This window comes from Desmodus rotundus, chromosome 7 (genome assembly GCF_022682495.2).
Source record: "Desmodus rotundus isolate HL8 chromosome 7, HLdesRot8A.1, whole genome shotgun sequence".
In the NCBI taxonomy this organism is placed as follows: Eukaryota; Metazoa; Chordata; class Mammalia; order Chiroptera; family Phyllostomidae; genus Desmodus; species Desmodus rotundus.
The window spans coordinates 128,468,134-128,489,619 of record NC_071393.1 but is presented as its reverse complement, the minus strand read 5'-3'; the positions used below and the strand labels follow the sequence as shown (position 1 = coordinate 128,489,619).

General features: G+C 39.2%; 1 protein-coding gene across 6 annotated transcripts in view; it reads left to right on the top strand.

Annotated features, from left to right (window-relative positions):
• The window catches only part of TC2N (tandem C2 domains, nuclear), a 36,497-nt gene extending 16,893 nt beyond the window's left edge, over positions 1–19,604 (top strand). For all 6 annotated transcript variants that reach the window (XM_053928236.2, XM_053928232.2, XM_053928235.2 and 3 more), the window contains 9 exons: positions 3,985–4,152; positions 5,416–5,507; positions 6,862–6,937; positions 7,487–7,587; positions 7,988–8,104; positions 9,638–9,829; positions 12,689–12,803; positions 15,661–15,860; positions 19,169–19,604. In XM_053928236.2, coding sequence (XP_053784211.1) covers positions 3,985–4,152; positions 5,416–5,507; positions 6,862–6,937; positions 7,487–7,587; positions 7,988–8,104; positions 9,638–9,829; positions 12,689–12,803; positions 15,661–15,860; positions 19,169–19,279 — 1,172 coding nt within the window. In that variant the 3' untranslated portion in view covers positions 19,280–19,604. The remainder of the gene's footprint in view (positions 1–3,984; positions 4,153–5,415; positions 5,508–6,861; positions 6,938–7,486; positions 7,588–7,987; positions 8,105–9,637; positions 9,830–12,688; positions 12,804–15,660; positions 15,861–19,168) is intronic.
• The last annotated feature ends 1,882 nt before the right edge of the window (positions 19,605–21,486 follow it).

The following is a 21,486-nucleotide window of genomic DNA, read 5'->3' as shown; positions in this document are numbered from 1 at the left end:
AAGTTACAGCTAGGCTACAACACAAATATCACCCAGATCTGTCAGAAAATGGAGCTGTGTGGAAGTCTGACAACCAAGGATTTAAAGCAGCTGCATTCATCCAAACAAGTAGGAGGGGTGGAGACGTGGAGAGGTGTGGAGATGCGGAGAGGTGGTGGAATGGGCGGTTCCATGTTCTTGTGTGGTGGATAAAAATAGGGAGGGATACCTCGGGAGGGCGGGATACCTTGGGAGTGAGCAATCCCAGCCCCAAACCAGACCACCCAGCCCTGGCTTCCAGCGCCAAGATGATAATTCCCATAACTTCAGGCTGTAAAAACCACTGGGGATTAGGACAGCAGAAGAAACTGCAGGATTCTCCAGAGGCTCCTCTTAAAGGGCCCACAAAGTTCTCAGGACTTACACAGATTCACCCCCTCTGAGATTCAGCACTAGGGCAACAGCTGGAAGGGCGCAAGTGGCAGACGGGGAGAAAATGAAGTGACTGGAAACAGGGCGAGTGCTGGGAGACATTTTCCTCCTGGGCAAATCTCCAGAGGCCAGACCGCAGCGTTGTCCCCTCTGCAAGCCCTTCCCTGACACAGAGCCACAAAATGATGAAACAGGTCGCCCTGTCCTGACAATTAGCTAAGGCTCTGCCCCATACAATTTACAGGTGCCTTTTCTATAGTAGGCCATTCTACTAAGACAGGAAGTCAAAGCAACTCCACCTCATACATAGAAACAAACACAGGGAGGCTGCCAAATTGAGGAGACAAAGAAATATGGCCCAAATGAAAGGACAGAACAAAACTCCAGAAACTAAACAACATGGAGATAAGCGACCTATCAGATGCAGAGTTCAAAACACTGGTGATCAGGATGCTCAGAGCACTCATTGGCTACTGCAACCGCATGGAAAAGACCCAGGCAGAAATGAAGGTTGCATTAAGTGAAATAAAGAAAAATCTAAAAGAAATAAAGAGAACCAACAATGGAGGGGATGACGCTAAGAATCAAATCAATGATTTGGAACATAAGGAAGAAAAAAAGCATTCAATCTGAATAAAGCATTTTCAGCAAGAAGAAAAAAGAATTAAAAAAAACGAGGATTGACTAAGGAGCCTCTGGGACATCTCTAAACATCATCTGAATCGTGGTGCCAGAAGGAGAAGAGGAAGAACAAGAAATTGAAAACGTATTTGAAAAGATAATGAAAGAAAACTTCCTTAATATGGTGAAGGAAATAGACATACAAATCCAGGAAGCAGAGAGAGTCCCAAACAAGGTGGACCTAAAGAGGACCACACTAAGACACATCATAATTAAAATGTCTAAGGTTAAAGATAAAGAGGATCTTAAAAGCAGAAAGAGGAAAGCAGACAGTTAGCTACAAAAGAGTACCCATAAGACTGTCAGCTGATTTCTGAAAAGAAACTTTACAGGCAAGAAAGGACTGGCAAGAAGTATTCAAAGTCATGAAAGGAAAGGACCTACAACCTAGATTACTCTATCCAGCAAAGCTCTCATTTAGAATGGAAAGGCAGATAAAGTGCTTCTCACATAAGGTAAAGTTAAAGGAGTTCATCATCACCAAACCATTATTATGTGAAATGTTAAAGGGAACTATATGAAAAAAAGAAGATCAAAACTATGAACATTAAAATGGCAACAGATTCACAACTATCAACCAAATCTAAAAAACTAAGCAAACAAGCAGAACAGGAACGGAATCACAGAAATGGAGACCACTTTAGAGGGTAATCAGCTGGGAGGGGAAAGGGGGAGAAGAGGGGAAAGGTACAGAAAGGTACAGGGGGAGGGTAAGAACAGTATAGGAAATGGAGAAGCCAAAGAACTTATATGTACACCCCATGGACATGAACTAAGGGGGGACTACCGGGTGGAGGGGGACAAAGGGGGAAAATTGGGATAACTGTAATAGCATAATCAAGAGAAAATATTTTAAAAAAATAAATGTAAAACGTAGAAAACAGGAACAAAGAAATATGCAGCGCAGTGATCTATCACAAAGCAAACCACGTGCTCGGTCACCATCAAGTAAAGGGATATCAGCAGCAATCCCAAAGCTTCCGGTCACTTCAGGGTGACTGGTGTCCCACTTGTTACAATCGTCACCTTCTTGCTTTTCCTCCTTTTCCCACCTAAGTATATATTCCTAAATGTTACAGTTTACGTGGGGTTTTTTTGTCTTCAAACCTTTATGTAAATGAAATTACATGTTCAGTATATGTTCTTTTGTTTATGGGAAGCTTCGGTTTGTTTCTATATGCGCACAGAGTGTATCTATTGTATTCCAAGTGGACGGCACAGTAGTGCCCTGTACAGCACACTGCGGCGTGTTTTTATGTAGTACGTGTGTCTGGGGTACTACATGCGGTCCGTCTGGGGTACGGTCGGACGCAAGTTTTGCCCAGTTTTTGGCTGCTATGGATAACAATGCTTGTCAGCATTCTTGTGCTTGTTTCTTGGTGCACATATGTAAGTTTTCCTAGTGTGCATACATCCCAGAATGGCATTTTTCGGTCATACAGTATAAATATCTTTAATTTAGTAGAAATTGGCAAACTGTTTTCCACAGGGACCATATCAACGTACATTTTCATCAGCAGAGTCCAATAGTTCGTATCGCTCTATGTTCTTGGCAACACTTGCTATTGTCAGGCTTTTTAATTTCAGTCATCGTGGTGAGCATGCCATAGTATCTTATTAGAGTTTTAATTTACATTTTTGTCCTGGCCAACGAGATGAGCACTGGGTCATGTTTATCGGCTATTTGGTTAGACTGACTCTTCTGAAGTGTCTGCTTAAGTCTTAAGCTAATTTGTACATAGGCCGGTGTGTCTTTTTCTTATTGATTTGTGGGAGTTCCTCCGAACTTCTGGATATGAGCCCTTTGTCAGTTATATGTGGTGCACATACCTTCCCCCACTCTGTGGGTTACCTCTTTGCTCTCTTAACTATCCCTTTGACAACTATAAAATTTCAATTGTAATGTCGTTCAGTTAACATTTTTTTGGATTAATGCTGTGTTCCCTTTAAGAGTGCTTCCCTGCCCTAATACCATGAAGATTTTCTTACAAATTTACTTAATATAGAGGTTTTATTGGTTTGCCTTTAACATTTAATTTAGAGCTAAAATCCACATGGAATTAAATTTTTGTGACTATATTTAGTTGGGATGAAGGTGTTTTTTTTCCTATATCAATATTCAGTTCTCTTACCACCTTTTAGTGAAAAGACCATTTTTTCCCTACCGTTGTGCGGTGCCACACTGATTATAAATCAACTATCCATCAAATGGTGTCTCTTCCTGGGCCCTCTATTCTGATCCATTGATCTTATGATTGTGCCACTATTCTCTTCTTAATATACAGCAGAGCAAGTCTTTCAGTCTTGTTTTCTTAAAGATTACTTTTTTGACTATTTTAGGTCCTTAATGTTTAATATAACTATCTTTATTTATTTTGCTATTTGATTTCCAACCTTATTGCATTGGTGTTAGAGAACATGCTCTCTATGAGATGGGCATTTAAAATTTATCGAGACTTGCTCTGTGTTTCTCGGCATGTGCTCAGTTTCTATAAATGTTCTGGTCTTCCTGAAAAGAGACACTTCCAAAAAAGATAATCTTTTTACTTAGAAGATGTCTTTTGTATAAGCAGGAAAATAAAAGGAAACACTGATCACAAGATATAGAATTGTCCTCGACATTGGGGAGTGCGTGCTTAGGGGCAAAGAAAAGTGTCAGCTGTTTCCCAGACTGTCTTGAGCGCAGGCGTCACGGCTGAGCCCTGGCAGAATCCTCCACACGGTTAGGGCTCAGTAAATGTGTGCTTGTTTAGGTATCAGCCGCATGCAGGTTAGTATTGGATGTTACTCGAGACAAAAATTTTTTTCCTTTGCCTTGAGTGCACCAACTATTGGCTAATAACTTCAAGGAAAGAAAGGATGTCGTAAAACTTTAGAAACATTTGCTTTCAGGATCTGCCAGAGCGTCTTTTGGAGATCGAAAGGTAGAACTTTCCAGCGCATCCCATCCTGGCCCCAGCTATGACGTGTATAACCCGTTCTACATGAGTCAGCGCATTTCCCCAGATCTGAGTCGGCGCATTCCTCCGTGTTTAGAAGCCATGAGGCTGTATGGATCAGGTTTGAAAAATGTTTTGTTATTTCTCCTCTTTGTGTTCCTTTTTTTTCTTCCTTTTTCACAGTTCAGTTTTTTATTGAACGTGTACAAAAGAGGTTTAGCCCAAAAGACCAAAGCTTATCAGACGCCTCAGCTGGTTCTTTCTTCGTTTCCACCCCTCCTCAGGGGGAGCAGCAGTGGCGGCTCCTTATGTTTCTCTTTTAGCCAATGGACAAGTCACATTAAATCTAAGGCCCTGGAAGGGTTGAGTCTTATTATGAAAAACGATTTACAAATAAGAGAAAAGCAGGCCTCAGAAGTGCTGTGGTAAACATCAGGAATTCTTTGTGGTATTATATCTAATGTAAAAATGGAAAGATTAGTAAGTTATGTGTGCTAGTGAGTTCTAAATCCATTGTATTTGTCCTTTTTTGAAAGAAGTTTTATTTACAGATTATTTGGGATATATTTTATGTATCCTTTATCCATTCACCAGTTCTACAACGGATACTAGCCTTTTCCTTTTCTGCCCTATTCTGTGAAAATGATAATTTAGAAACTCATGATATGATTAGAAATATAAACAAAGAAAATAGAAAATACCTAAATGATTTTTAGAACTTTCTTAGTTTCATGTTTGAGGCTACATCAGTTATAGTCACTCTTGTACATATCTGATTCACAAAACTCTCATTGTTCTTCAGGTCTTTTATACACGTATGCATGTATTTACATATGTATACATATACATACATTGCTGTCTCAACCCTGAATTCAGGATGAGGTACGAGAAATAAAGGAGCAGTATTCATTTAAATACTTATGTATTCCAGCACTGTGCTAGAACACACAATTAGTGTGCAGAGTTCCGTCCTTCAAGGGTCTTGCAGTTCAGGAGGGAAACTAGAAATACAGGATCATATAGGATTCGGTAGTGGTTTTTTAAAAATAAGAGCTCATTATGTAGTTGAATTGCATTTAGCACAGAGGACTTCTTAGAGTCTTCTGGGATGAAGAGTTGAGGAATGTGAGCAAAAAGAATGAATTTTGCCCTCTTGATATCTGATGTGGGTGTAAACATGTGTTATTTGATTTCTGTTGGTTTTTGTTTCAAAGGAAAATAGTTGAAAAGTAATTAACTTGGTTAGGTTTTATCTCTTAAGTAGATTTGCCTATAATATTTGTAGTGTATTCCTAAACAGATTTAGTCCATTGTTATTGAGTAGAATCCAATGTTTCTTTTTCTTCGCTGTGAAAATAAGTAGTTTGCTCGTGTCCCTTTGCAGTTTGTGATTTAAGGCCCAACAAACTCCCTGGTTCCTCTGGACTAAGCAAGTCTATGTTTGATCTCACGAGTTCATCGCAGAAGTTCACCCAGGTAAATTATTTATATCAATTTAATTATATCTGATCATTTATTTTTAAGCTAAAACCTCAGAAACCTGTGAGTTAAATCAGGAACAACATGTTTTACATCTTTGCAGAGGTATCTGTTTTAATCTCTCTCCGGATAAACACTTGGCGTTTCCCGTGTGCATTATTTTAGGGAGCTTTCAACTGAATACAAAAAGGCCGTAGTTTTTATTTCATTTTTTATGGGTCTTACATCTCTCAGTTGGTGCTCACTCAGACACTTGGAATTTAAAATGGCAGATAGTTAAAGGTGCTCATTGATTTAACTTTCTCTAACGAACATAACTATGTAGTTAATCAAAATTAGTATTTCCATCGAGATGTAGAACTTTAATTATTCATTAATATTAACACTGTCCTATTTTTCCAATAGAATTGAGAATTTTTGATACTCAAAAAATATTTCTTTTTTTAATACAAGTGAACTGTGATTATTATTAAAAAATTAGAAAGTAGCCCTAAGCAAAAGGAAAAAGACAACTCTCCTGTATTCCTGAAACTGAGAGTAAAAGCACTGTGCGGATATTGTGCGTATATACTTGCGGACCTTTTTCATGTGAGTATATAGGCATATACTTTATTAATATGGAAGTGTATTCTAATAACCCTTAATAATCCCAGTTGAGTGAATTTTCTGCAGACTTAATTCTTTATAGCACCAGTTCTTTAACGTGCACTGGAATTGTGTGGAGAGCTTGTTAAAATGCAGGATGCCAGGCCTCACCCCCTGAACTTTCGACTCGGTAGCTCGGCAGTGGGGCCCGAGTTTGTATTTCTAAGTTTCCCAGGTGGTGCGGATGCTCCTGTGCTTTGGTAACTGTTGCTCTACAGGTTTTTAGGTAACAGGGCACTTCCAAATATATTCTGATTTTTATTAGTACTTTTAAATATGAAACATAAGCCATAATCTCTTCACCCTTATTATAAAGCCGAACCAAACAGCAAAAAGGCTTTTCCATATATTACCTAGTATGATATTTAAGATTTTTCTGATAACATACACTGGTCTTTCTCCCTCTTTTCTATCTAAAAGTGAGAAATTTAAAAATAATTTTATTATTTATTGCTTTGTTGTTCCACATATCGATGCATTCAGTGGTTGCTTTTTGTATGTGCCCTGCCTGGGGATTGAACCCACAACCTTGGTGTATCGGGATGACTCTCTAACCAACTGAGCTACCTGCCCAGGGTGAAAAGTGGGAAGTTTTTACCAGTAACTGTCAAATGGTTAGCATGCAGTTTGGTAGTAGGGTGGGTATTATTTCAGAATCCTTAAAGTTTGATACACAGCTTCTGACTAGAGAAGAATTTTATTTTAGAGACATGATTCGCTGTCCAGTGTGCCCAGCAGCTCATCGTCAAGGAAAAATTCTCAGGGGAGTAACAGGAGCCTGGGTAAGGAATGAAGTATCCTACTGTTATATTCTTAAGGGAATTGTTTCTACCCAGCAGTAATTTGAAAGTACGTATGATGAAGTGAAAGAAGCCCTGGATGATTATGTCTACGTTGGCGGTGTTATCCGCATACGAATATGTGCATCAGATGGTCCATTTTTTAGTGTTCAGGCCTGCATGCATCTTTTAAAAAAGTAAAGGAGTTTAATATCTTTTCTTTGTTTGTTTTAAACTATATTAGTGAAGGAACTTCCTGAAGCATTCAGTATTAAGGCCATATCAGTGTTGTTTGGGAAGTTTTTCTTAGTTTAAACTTAAATTTTTCAGGTTGTTGTAATTGGGTTAACTTTTTAAGCCAAGTGTTACTTTTTATAGTGTATCTTCCCCCCAGCACATCAGTAAAACGGTGGGGTGTGTTGTGTTTTATTAAATTGTCAACTTTAACTGTAGCATTTTTCGGCTTCCCCCTCCAAGTCAGATTGTATCAAAGCTTAATTGGGTTAGAAGGAGCGCATTGCATTTCACACACTTTGTCCTTCTACAATCCAGATACTATCACTCTCTCAGGGGATGAAGGGGACCTGGGGAGACTGAATGTGAGAGTGTGTTACAATTCTTCAGCAGAGCAGATCTGGATCACACTACTGCAGGTGCGTCATCATAGTGAAACCAGGTTTCCTCACGGGATTCAGTGTTGAGACCTGACGTAAGCATATACTGCTGCGCCCTTCTGGGGAGTGGGCCACTACTTTCTTTGGAATTTAGGGTTCTATAGTATTTTGCAGAAAACCATACTTAGTAAAGAAGTTAAAGCAAATAAATGAGTAGGTATGATGAAAGTGTTTGATTTTTCTTAACCTCAAGAAGGAAATTAATGTGATATCTGGAACATTAAATGTCCAGTATTTTAATGTAGATGAAGCAGGTCTCAGGAGGCTAAAGTTTACTTTTACAGTTTGTATCTCAAGTCATTAACTCAAGAACCACATAAAATATTTGTATGACCAGTGTCCTTTATAAAATTCAAACTGTATTTAAATTTTTTTTTAGTGCAAAGATTTAAGTTGGCCCTCTAGTTGTGGCGACGCTCCTACTGTTTCTATAAAGGGAACACTAACGTTGCCCAAACCGGTGCATTTCAAATCTTCAGCCAAGGAAGCCTCCAGTGTAAGTGGCTCTTTGTATTTCTGTTCTCCCAGTCGCCATCAGCTGCTCTGTTGTATTTTCCTGAATCTCATGGACGGTCTGAAATCTCTTCCCTTTCAAAGGTGATCTCAGTTTTGGGGAAAGCCAGAAGTCACAGGGTGCCACATCTGGGCTGTAGGGGGGCTGAGTCACCTGGGTGATTGATGTTTCACTGAAAAACTCTGCATGAGACGTGATGCATCAGTGGGGGTGTTGTAGTGATGAAGCTGCCAATCACCAGTTGCCCAGAGCTGTGGCCTCTGAATCATCTATATAGTTTCCATGCAGGAATGTTCAAGCTTAATGCAAAACTGGATGCAGATTAATTGCTCTGCTCTCTTAGTCATTTTGAATGCAGTGGCCACACAGTACACACACGATCACTCAGTGGCGTCTGCCGCCCTATTTGACTAGTACAGTGAAGTTGTCATTGTTCACACACGTGCATTCCAGTCCACTCTCCTTGGCTGCCACGTTACGTTGATATCATGCAAACCTTTCCTGTTATTTAACAATTTCACTTCTGATTTTCAAATAAAACTAAGTTAACTTAGGAAAAGTTAGCAGGAAAAGAAAGCTTAAGGGGTTGGGTGACTGTCAGAAAACAATTCTGACTACACAGACATAAACAATGACAATAAGAGAAAAATTGGGTACAGTATCTATTATTGATGTTCGTTGCCCAGCTATCTTACTTTTCCAAAGGGGGGAAAAAAGAAAAGAAAAAAAAGCTTTTCAAAAGGATGCATTAAAGATGGAAAGAAGAGAGTGTGTAGCAAAGGATAGTCTAGTGTGAATCAGATCTTAGCCCATGGTAAACCAAGGTTTAAAAATATTAAAAGTAACCAAAAGAACATTTGAAAATATGTCAAGCATGGAAAACACAGGCTTGCCGTGTGGGGTGGATGCTTATGTGAGAGGGTAGAACTTTATAGTCATATTGTCCTCTGTCTTCTCTGTTAAGGAGGTTGATTTTCAGATTGCAACGAGCGGAACAAACCACCAAAAGGAAAATTGAAGTCTAAGATAGAAGGGAAGAACATTAGACAAAGAATCGCTCCTGTCAAGAAATAATTCAAATCTTATAACTTGAACAAGTTAGATTTGGGGTGCTGAGAGAGCTCGGCTGAGATTCATTAAACCACTCTTATTTACTGGCGAAGAATTGCAAATAGCAGAAAAGATGCCCCAGAACCAAAGATGGAAAACAACCCAATTTTCAAAAAGGGGAAAAGCTATATGTATTCTGATACACTTGGTGTTGATATTGACCTGAATTCCTGATTAAATAATTGATGGGATGATTTGTGAAAATAAGAAGGGCAGTATCCAGGATAAATTCTGGAAAAACAAGTTATGGCAATTCTCGTTTTTGTTTACATTAAAATTTTTTTATTGTAAAAACTCAGATCTACCTTTCCCAGATTATAAAATGTCATTTTTATTTATTCAATTTTGGCATATCACTCTTTTTTCAGTCCTTTTATTTATATATTTTTATGTTCCTTTTCTTAGCCTATTGAATTTATGGAAACTTTTGTATTTGCTATTAAACTCCAAAGCCTACAAACTGTAAGGCTTGTGTTTAAGATTCAAACCCAGACTCCCAGGAAGAAAACCATCGGAGAATGCTCACTATCACTCAGAACCCTTGGCCCGCAGGAAATGGATTACTCTTTGGAAATAACACCGCCTTCAAAAATTTCTGTAAGTGATAGTAGTATGTAAATAACCCTGGACTATGAATAGTTTTAAATTATTCATTTTTATAAAGATTTTTTAGTAGCTGATAATTTAGGAAAAGCAGGAAAGAATCATGAACTGTAAAATCCATCAGAGATTGCCTTCAAATAGATTAAGAAAGTTGTTTTTAATCATGAGTCAGCTATATATCTGTCCATAAATTGGGTATAAAGGAAGTTCTGACAGCTGGAATGTATATATTTTTTATCCTCACCTACGGACAGCTTAGTGATTTTAGAGAAAGGGAGGAGAAGGGGAGAGAGAGGGACAGAAGCATCAATGTGAGAGAGAAACATTGATTGGTTGCCTCTCACATGTGCCCCGACTAGGGACTGAACCTCAGTCTAGGTATTGTCCTGACCAGGAATGGAACCCACGACCTTTCGGTACACCAGCTGAGACACACCGGCTGGGGCACAGCTGCACAGCTGGTATTTTTTTGTAAAGACCTTGATTAGCTATAGTGTTGGTTTATTTTTGAGACCTGATAATTTGCTTCTCTCAACCAGCCACCTGAACATTTAAATTGTTTAGAAATCCCTAATAACTCCATTATATAGTAGTTTCTATGTCAGGGTAACATTTATAGAAATCAGCCATAAGCTTTTATAAGGTCAAAGTTTATGTGATTTTAAATGTATATAGGATTTATATTTTACCTACTTTTCAAAAATATTTAAAATGACTTGAAGTGATTTTTAACCCTAGGTACACATTAGTATCACCAAGGGAGCTTTAAAAAAATGCCAACTCCTAAACCAGTTAAATCAGAATATTTGGGGGGTGTAGGACCAGAGGCATCTGTAAGTTTCAGAAGCTCCACAGATGATTCTAACGTGTAGCCTGGTTGAGAAACACTGAATTTGAGGGAAATGAAGTATTAGAAAAAAAACCCAAGGATTACTATAATTGGTTAAGCATAGTTGAAATTTCTTGATTTCTTTATTCCTTGTCTATTATTTTCTGCCTCCATCCCCCCAGTGGTTTTTTTTTTTATAGCATCTGTTACGACTTAGAATTATTTAAGTTACTTGTTTTAAACAAAACAATACTCAAGCTTACATCTTTCTTCCTGTTTTTCTGGGCTCTTAGCGAGGGCCTCTCATGTTCTTGCACTGAATATTTGTATATAGATCGATAGGGAAGAATAAATGATGAATGAAAGCATGCCAGATTAGAGTATTTTCTGTTCAAATATAGCACATTTGTTGTGCAGTGGTTAGGAGTTTGTCACTTGCATCTTTGAAACTAGCTTAGTAGATAGTAATCGGCAACCATATTTTACAGAAGGCACAAATATTCAAACGGACAATTCATGTATTAAAACTGACATTGGTGAGACTGGTAGAGTATATCAGCCTCAGCAAAGGTATTTTCTGGGGAATTGCAACATTATAATCTTATCTGCTTGGAGAATCTGGATAAATGATTATGGTTCAGTTTCTACCAAATTATATATTAGAGGTTTTATATCAGAAAAGGTTTTATTTTATGTATGGCTACTGAATTAGTTCATGTGAAAAGATGTATTAATTCATTCTTATTCTGATTGGAAGCAAAAGCAGTACATTCACTTATGTATTAGAATTTAGCATAGAATTATTTTTCACCAAAATAGTTAAGTTTTATCATTTCAGACTTTACACAGGGCAGTTTAACCTCAACAGTTGAGTTTATGCTTTTATGTGATTCACTTTGCACTGTCTCTTGGTTTCTTATGACATAACCAATTTTTAAACTCAGTATCACGTTGTAGGTAAATGCCCAAGAGTCAGTCAATGGAACTTACCTAGAAAGGTTCTTCCTTAGTGAGCCAAGAGCCAGTTATCGGGACTGCCGCGCGGTTGTCGAACAGAAACTCTCAGAAAGCGTCATTTAGCTGTGCTGTTGCTTTGTCGGAATCAGCACTAGCAAAGACTTCTGTGTCTGTCTCTGCTGAGCCCTGCGAGACCTCTTGACATTCTATTCCTGCTTTATCCCCATCCTTACCCTTTTTAACGTGCGAAGGGTAATGTGTTTGGGCAACTTTGTGTCTCTCTCCTTTATTGTTCACTCCAAGGACCTTAGCAGCCACGTAAGTGGGCTGGCTTGTGTCTTTGCAGAGAAGTTACCAGCTTTATTCTGCTCTTCGTCGGCCTTACTGACGAGAAGCACATTTTTACTTTCCCCCTCTCTACGCCTCCTTCATTTTATCGTTTGCCTCAGGTTTTCTTTGACCTTTTCCTTATTATTTACTGCCTCATAACTTTCCCTAGCTTCCTTCTCGCCAGCTCTCTGCTTGGGCTTGCTCCCATTCAGCGTAGTAATAAGGCCCCCAGTCCACAGATCTGTTCACCGTAGTGGGCAGTCAGCTCCTGATTTTGGTGGCACCTACTCCGATTCTCACATTTAGAAAAAATAAGGATGATTGTCACTTATTATGTCTTCAAATCATATTTCCTATGTTCTCAAAAAATAATTCAAATGACTACATTTAAGTCTTTTGACAGTATGCTTGCTCTTTGGTGTTCAGCGCGCTGACATTTGCTCTAATAAAACCGCTTAGGAATTTAATTTGTTTTCAGTTTGAATTGTCTTTCGGTCTCTGTGATTTTGAAGAATCAGTGTGTAGCTGTAACTTGTAGTTTCAGAATTCATGAAAGTCATCACCTCGTTTGTACAAAATCCTTGCCTTTTATCTTCTAAACCTTATCATGTATAACTTTGTGTGCTGATGAAAAGCAGCAACCTCACAATTTCTAATCTTAGCTCTTTATTTTGGAATTTTGGAAATATCTCAAAACTTTATTCATAATTACCAAATGCCACTTTTTTGACGTGCAGGTTTGCCATGCAGAACTTGAACTGGGGACTTGTTTTCAAGCGGTAAACAGCAGGATTCAGTTACAAATTCTGGAGGCACAGTGCCTTCCCAGCTCATCCACACCTCTGACTTTGAGTAAGTGTATCAGTGGTTCGAAGAGGAATCTAAAGAAAATATTAGTAAAAGATAGTTTTTTCCTACACTTCCTACAAAGGAGATTAAAATTTTAGTTACTTTTATTATTGAATACAAGCACTTATCTTTTAACTTAAAATCACTTTATTGGACTCCAGATTTTAGCCACTGTGACCACCTGAATCCACCAGTCTCTTGATTCTTATCCAGTTGTGACCTCTGGGCATTGAGGCTGTTCCTTGTCTGGCTCGTCAGTAGCTGTCGGCTCAGTGTCCAGAGGGCTGTCAGATGTGTTTTACCAGCCTTCATAATTTATCCTGCATCCTTCACTGGATACTCTGCTAACCAAAAATATCAAACGCAGCCCTCGAAACACTTTTTCCTCCCTGCCCTTTGGGCACAACCAGGGGTCCTGATACTTTGGCTGCACAGGCCTGGTTCACGTGGCCGCCCCGAAGAGCTGGAGGTTGAGGTCAGTTCTCCCTGAAGGGCTAAGGGTGGGGCAAGAGTACTCCTTCCTCCTACTAGAAGGGAAAGTATCTGATGACCACGGTGATTAATGAGACTGAAAATAAACACGACTCAGCGTTCAATTCATTAAGCTAGAAAAACAGCGAAGACAAAGGAAAGCCGTAAGGAATTAAAGTCAGAGTTGAGGTTGTTAAATATTGAGGCAACAACAAAAGACAATCAATAAATCCAAAAGTTTTTCTTTGAAAAGATCATTAAAATAGACAAACCTATGTAGGTTGCACCAAGCAAAAAGTAAAGAGAACATGAACAAGGATGAGAATATAGTTTTAAATTCAGAAGAGATTTAATAATAAATAAGACAGTCCTGTTTATAACTACCAGTGCAATAAATGTGAAATTTATTTAAAATAAATGACTTTTTAATATATATCCTTGAGATCTGCTCTATTTTATTTTATTTTATTTTTTATTGTTCAAGTACAGCTATTTCCATCTTCACCCCACCACGGCCCCCCCACTCCACCCATCCCCGTCTCCTACCCTGGAACCCACCCCCTTTGGCTTTGTCTGTGTGCCCTTTATACTTGTTCCTTGATGGCCCTTCCCCTATTTTCCCACATTATCCCGCCCCACCCCACTCCTGTGGTTACTGTCAGATTGTTCTTTATTTCAGTGTCTCTGGTTGTATTTTGGAACCTAATCAACAAAACAAACAAGCAAAAAATAAATGATTTTTTTAAGGAAAATTGTTCAAGTTTATTAGAGAAGAGTGAAAATCTGAATAAAACTAAGTGAAATAAGCCAGGCGGTGAAAGACAAATACCATATGATCTCACCTATAAGTGGAACCTAATCAACAAAACAAGCAAGCAAAATATAACCAGAGACACTGAAACAAAGAACAAACCGACAGTAACCAGAGGGGAGGTAGGAGGGGATAATGGGGGTAAAAGCGGGGGGGGGGGGGGGTTCAAGAACATCTATAAAGGACACATGCACAAAATCAAAGGGGAATAGGATCAAGGGTGGGAAATGGGGATGGCTGGGGTGAGGGGCAGTGGCAGGGTGGAAACGGAGACAATTGTACTTGAAAAACAATGAAAAAAGAAAGATTGATGAAAAATAATAAAAACAAGAAAATCTCAATGAAACAAAATCTGTATAAAGATAGTTAACTTCTAATAAAAGCACAAGGCCAAGATAATTTTACTGGCAGATTCTACCAAACTTAAGGAATATATAATTCCTATTTTATATAAGCTCTTCCAAAGCATGAAAAAAAGATGGAAAAAATTATTTTATGGGGTTAGCATATTCTTTATGTCAAAGCAGAAAGAATAGTACGTGCAAAAATAGCTATAGACTGCCGTCACTTATGTAGACAGATGGCAAAATCATAGAAAAGAAGCAAAAAAAAAAGTCTAACTTGGCATTAAAATAAGAAATTACCAGGACTACAAAGAGTTAATTCTAGGAAACAGAGACAGCAATAGAAATCCATAGATGTAATTTATTACATTAACAGGTGTCTTCCTTTAACAAAACTGCTAATCAGGATTACCACTGACCTCTGTTTTATAAATCTAATGGCCAGTCTCAGCCCCTCCGGCTTCGCCAGGTCTTTGCCAGTCTCTGCAGCTCCCTCCTCCCTTGCTACCCAGCAGCCTCAGCTCCACGCTGTGACCAGGCAGTCAGTCAGTCAGTCTGCACTTGTGCTTGAACTGTAGCCACCGACTGTTAGTCAGGCTGGGGAGTTTGCTTGAGTGAAAAGCCATAGAAACCCGAATTCCACCCAGCACAGTCCCCGTCTTCCAAGAGCTGACTCCTTTCCAATTCCTGCCTTTGGTCAGTCTTTAGTGTCCTAAGTAGTCGTTCGTTGCATTTCCCCCAGAGGTTATATTGTTATCTATGGGAAGGTTAGTTTGTAGACACTATTCTACCATTGCTGGAAGCTCTACATCTCAAATTTATTTAAGTAATAGATTTTCTCTAGTGAGCCTACGCTGAACTTGCGGAGCCTGGAGCACAGTTTTACCTCTGTGAAACTGTGGAGGGAATTCCTCCAGCTGTTCGGAAAGGGTGGCACCCCTCTTTTGTGTACCCCTTTGCAGCATGCACTCCCCTGCTGCTGATCGTTACTCGTGCCTATAGTTCTGGCCTCTAATGCCACTCAAGTTGGAGGGAGATTAAATTCGTTTGGGGTTACAGCAGTTCATTATGGAGTGTGATAAAGATGAAAGAGTTTACTAAAGATGTTTCCTGTCATGGCACTAGCTCATCAGATCTTGAAAAAGTGGCTTCTTTATATGTTTATATCAAACATACATATCTTTATATGGTATTTTAGATAAAATTTTATACATCAGAATTTCTTGGTTTTTAGGTTTTTTTGTGAAGGTGGCGATGTTTAGCTCGGGAGAGCTGGTTTACAAGAAGAAGACGCGCTTACTGAAGGCCTCCAGTGGGAGAGTCAAGTGGGGAGAGAGCATGATTTTTCCACTTGTACAGAATGAGAAAGAGATCGTTTTTCTCATTAAGCTGTATAGCCGGAGCTCTGTGAGAAGACGGCATTTTGTGGGGCAGGTTAGTGGGGGGCAGTTTTTACCTTGCATTCTTTCCTCGCGCTTTTCTGTGCACTCGGACAGCTGGTTAGCAGGAGGAGTATGGGGTAAAACGGCAGTTTGGTGGAGCGCGAGTCTGCAGCATCACAGCGAAAAATTCAGGGTCGCCACCAGAATCGAGTCCTGTCAGACTTTCTGCTTAAATACAAATAGTTGGAATTTCTGAGCAATCAGACTTGTCTTAAAATAAGGGTTTTTTTCCAAATAAACTTTACATTTTTATTGTGGGAAAATAAATCCTTTTTTGAGCTTTTTAACTTTAAAAATGATGAGAACAGTCGTTTTGCAGCACTGCTGACCGTCCTTATGAAGGAGGGTCCACTGAGTATTTGAATTACATTTCTGAAGGCTTCAGATACCCAACTTCATTCTTTTTATGTTCAGTTTAATGTTTAACTCTGTCTACTGTTAACTGAACTGTGTTAGATTTGAACTCATAGAAAACACCATTTTTATAACAGTTTTGATATTGTTTAGATAGTATGGGTGTCTGGATAAATCTACTTTAAAATTCTTAGTACTTTGTGTAAGACAACGTAACGCTTGCTACTTGCAAAAGGAACTTGTTTCCTTTTGTCCTTCTTCGCTCTGAGAGGGTTGGTGGGAGCTATCTGTCACGTTTTACCTTAGTTACAATTTTTTGACTCACATTTAAATTCCAAAATCTATATTATTGACAAGATATGATTCGCAGGCTACATGAAATCCTCAAATTGTATGTGAATTTTCAAAGATTAATATTAACTCTTTGACTTACTTCATATATTTTACCTACAATATTTGTAAAAAAATTATAGTTTCATTCTTCATTTTTTCTTATTCAAAAAGTTTAAACTTAACAATTCATATAACTAGCCTACTTTTCAAAGCCATAGGGCCCACGAAGTGAATTCTGTTGAAGTTTTCCTGTGTCGAGCCTCAGCTATCATTTTTGAGTGGAGTAGATTTACGTGACAGGTGACTTTCAGGATGACTGTTTTGGTAATTCTACTTCCTTGGTTGAGATAAACTTAAGAACAATAATCCTGGAAAGGTTCTTGCTGGTCGTCCGCTCCCTGTAGCTTCTCTGGTCTCCACTGCGGTGGAGTAGCCACACGTGGAATCAAGATTGCCCAACCCTATGTCAACCAGGCGCTCCTATGTTACCTGTGTTTATATTGGGGTTTATAAAATTTTATGTGAAGGAAGAGTTCTTCAGACCATGAAATTAAGGGGAAAAGTTTAAAAACCAGGGCGTGACCTGCTCTAATTTCTCTAAAGAATTAGAAACTGAGTCTCAGAGAAGTTAATTTCAAAGCAACGGCATTTGTTAGTGTTAGAGCTGAGGTGGGAATTCAGGGTTTTTGATTCCTTGTCCACATTACCCCCTTGACATGTAACCATCGTGCTGTCCTACCTTTGCCTAATGCTTTGCAGTTTTCCCAAGTTCATTCACATCTCATCTAAAGTTACATAGGGGATGAGTACCATGAAATTATTTATTGTGGGTGGAGAATGACTACTCATTAGATTTCAGTTAAAATTACAGTTTTATATAGTGTACAAGGTGCATAAAATTGCACATTTCTCACCGATCTAATTTAAATCAAGATTAGTCTGAGCCAATCTTCACAAAAATGTTTTTGAGTGGTTGGGATCAATTTTAAGTCTATCTCCTAGATTTATTGCGTAAGAAAGGGTACTGATTGTTTTGGGGGAAATGATTATGAAATATCTCACATTGAATTTTTAAATTGAATTGGATCATATAAAATAGTCCTCAGACTAAATAGGTTAAATGTTTTCTTTTTTAATGTATTTTTTAAAATTATATGTTATTGATTATGCTATTACAGTTGTCCCAATTTTTCTCCCTTTGTCCCCCCTTCACCCAACACCCCCCCCCACGTCCTCAGACAATGCCCCCACCATTGTTCATGTCTATGGGTCACGTGTATAAGTTCTTTGGATCCTCCATTCCCATACTTGGGTACTCAAGTGTGCCCTTCTTGTGAGCTGAGTACGCTGTCCTCTTATAGTTGAGCCATGGTTGCTGTCAGCAAGGAGGGATTTACCCAGGCCAGTCAGCTGTAAGGACTGGCTGTGATCGCTGACCACCGCCCTCCACCCTCTGTGGAGGGTCAGCTGTGCAGGGGCAGGGTGATGTTGCTCCGACGTGGTCTGTAGCTGTCCACTAGGTGCACTGGCCCTGAGGTTTCCTGGGTGGTGCAGGTTAAGGTCATCTTCTACCTATGTTTTGCCCAGGGCCACCTGCAGGAGCTATAAGGCTATCTGAGATGACGACTCCTTGTTCTGGGTTTAGAGATTCCCAGGCAAAGCCAAGCTGTGAATCTCGGCTGGCTGCTGCTAGTGCCGGGCCTGGGGCTCACTGAGGCCAGCTGTTGCTTGTGTGAGAGGATTTAGGAAGTTGTGCAGCCTGAGCCAACACCAGTCATTCATATGGAAAAGCAGCTTGGGTGGGCCTGTAAGTTGGGGGGGGCGGAGTCTCTGGGGACCTCCAAGGCAAGTCAAACAGTGTTAGCCGGTTGATGGAGTCTCAGATAGAGCACCAGCTTGACAGCTCTGTGGGAGGAGGGTTTAGCAAAGGGACAATGGCCTCTGCTCGCCTTGATGCCAGACCCTTCAGTTCCTCCCTGTGCCTTTCTTTCAAGTTGCTATCCTGGTGCTAGAGCTCAGAGGGAGTGAGTTTGAGTAGGTGATTCCACGTGTGGGTTCTTTAAGAACTGCTTGGGCTCCAGAAGTTTCTTCCATTGACTCAACCCCTGCTGGTGTTTTCAGCCAGAAGTTGTGGGGACTTATCTTCCTGTCACTGGAACCCTTGGAGGGGGGGTGCTGGTGTGGATCTAGGACTCCTTGCTCCTGAGATACCCCTCCCAAAATTTTATTCACCACACGTGGGTGAGGGACCAGCCTGTTCTGTGTCTGCGCCCTCCTGCCAGTCTGGACGGATGTGGTTTCTGTAATTCCATAGTCGTCAGACTTCCATTCAGCTCGATTTCTGACAGTTCTGAGTGATGGTTGTTCTGTATTTTAGTTGTGATTTTGACGTGGTTGTGCGAGAGGTGAGCCATGTCTGCTTACACCACCGTGTTCAATAGGTTGAATGTTTTCACATTTGAGTTTCATATACAGAAATCAAACAAATGTTTGGAATAGTGGAAAGTGTTTAATTGAATATATGTAAACCAAACTTCCGATTGTCCTTTATTGATAATGAACTGAACTCACCATTACCGTGTCAAGTGAAACGGCTGCGCTGTTCCTTTACAGATCTGTGTGAGTGAGGACAGTAATAACGTCGGAGCCGCAAACCAGTGGAAAGAGACAGTTACAAATCCTGAAAAGGTTGTTATCCAGTGGCACAAATTAAATCCATCCTGAAGACTTCACGCAGTATTTGGTGAAGAATTTGACATTCTTTTAGAAGACTTGTGATTTCACTTTGCTACCAATGAGAAGACACAAATCAATATATTTCTCAAATTATTTATGGGGTTCATAATTATAGTACATAATGGACCTGTTAGAAAATCGAACTTGATAAAAAATGGTATGAATTGTATCAGAAATCTAAAGTAAAGGAAATGTTTAAAAACTCTTCCAAAATAGACTATAAAATAAAATGGTTGTAGTATTAGGGCAACTAAATAAATTAAAAAACCAATGAGAATATCAACCATGGATAGTTACTGCCATATTATATTTATAGATTTTTTAAAAAGTTTTCCCTAGGTATTCTTTCTTAGTCTAGTGTGTCCAAGCTGTTACGCATGTAACTTGACCGCTACGGCAGCGCTAGTCGTTACCAATTATGTCTTAACTTCGCCGTTTACTTCTGCCTACATACTTTGTCTCAGAAAGTAGAAATTTGACTTTTCTTTTTGCTAATGAGTAGACCAAGAGCTCTGTGTTCATGGCCTTCCATTCTTTCTCTCTTACCTTGTCTCACACATGCCAAGAAATAGATGGTGATGTTTTAGGCCAGAAGTATACTTTGGATTAGCTTAAGCATGCCCTCTTCATTCCAGTTCCTCTGTTCTGTGTGTCTTACTAAGATTTTTCCAAATAAACACTTAATTCCCCTTATCCTCGATATTACCTCTTGGAACTATAAAATGCACATACTTTACAAGCGCTTTGCTCCCACTGCCTAGAGTTTGTGATGCACCGGTGGTGTTGACAGGTACTCTCTGTGCATTTTGTTCTATAGATTTTTAGAGAGTGAGAGGAAGGGGGCAGGGAGCAAGAGAGAGAGAAAGGGAAAGGGAACGGGAAAGAGAAAGAGAAAGAAAAGAGGAAAGAAGTATCAATTTGTTGTTCTACTTATTGATGCCTTTATTCATCATATGACTGTTCAATCCCTAGTCAGTATGTGCCCTGACTAGAGATTGAACCCACAACCTCGACATATCAGGACGCACTCTAACCAACTAAACCACCCAGCCAGGGCTGAAATGTTTTGTTTAGATTTGTGAAAAATGGCACATTGGTCAGTTCTCAAATGGACTTTTAAGGTAAATCACCTTGTGTGGTAGGTAGTCTTTTGAATCTTTGAGACAAATGGCAGCTATTTAAAACACATTTTAAAATTAGACTGTTTTCAGTTCACACCAAAGTTGAGAGGAGGGTACAGAGAACTCCCTTATGTCCCCTGCTCCCAGACACGCAAGCCTCCCCGCTACCAGCAGCTGGCCCCAGAGTGGTACCTCTGTTATGATCCGTGAACCTGCATCGACATATCATGGTCACCTGAGGTCCATAGCTCACATTAGGGTTCACTCTTGTTTTCTATGAGTTCTGACAAATGCATAACGACATGTTTTCCTACTTTACAAGTCCTCCGCAAATGCAGCTATTTTAATAGCTACCAGAAAAGTAAGTGTATTGGCTTTTAGATAATAAATAATGGATTTTATTGTTTTAAGAAATCTAGAATTTTCTTTGAGCAGTTTTTTTGTGTGTTCTATTATTGCTTTCAATTCCTAAGTTTATTATTTGTAGTTATGTATTTAACTCAATTTTTAATTATTTAATTTTTAAAATGGAGACAACTGTACTTGAACAACAATAAAAATAAAAAGTCTTTTCAATTAGAGGTATGGAAACATGTTCATTATTAGTGTTTACTTCAGCCTTCCTCAGGGGAAGGTACTGAATAAAGATATTGTGGTTGTTTCTTTGAAGATTTATGGGGACATATAAAAAGAAGTCCACTGTTCTATTCATAGCTACTCCTGAGGAAAACATTAGAAGCCTGTAATAAAAAAATGAGATACTGTGCAAAAATCACTTCCCTGTGTATTTGCTTAGGCATTTCTTGACCTTTGCTCACTTGCAATGAGAAGGGAACCAAAATAACGCCGAGTGGCCGGAGAAAGCCCTGGAAGGTTCATGTTGCTAGCTGATTGTTTGCACAGTACTCTTCCCTAACAGTGTATTTACTCAGAAGCTTTCAGGTGAACACAATTAAATATCTGCAGCCCGTGTCAAAACAGAACATCACTATTTGGCTTTCATTTAGTTTTGCATGATTTTTGTTAGTGTAACTCCTAGAGAAATTACCACTAAAGTGTATCAGTTCCAACTCT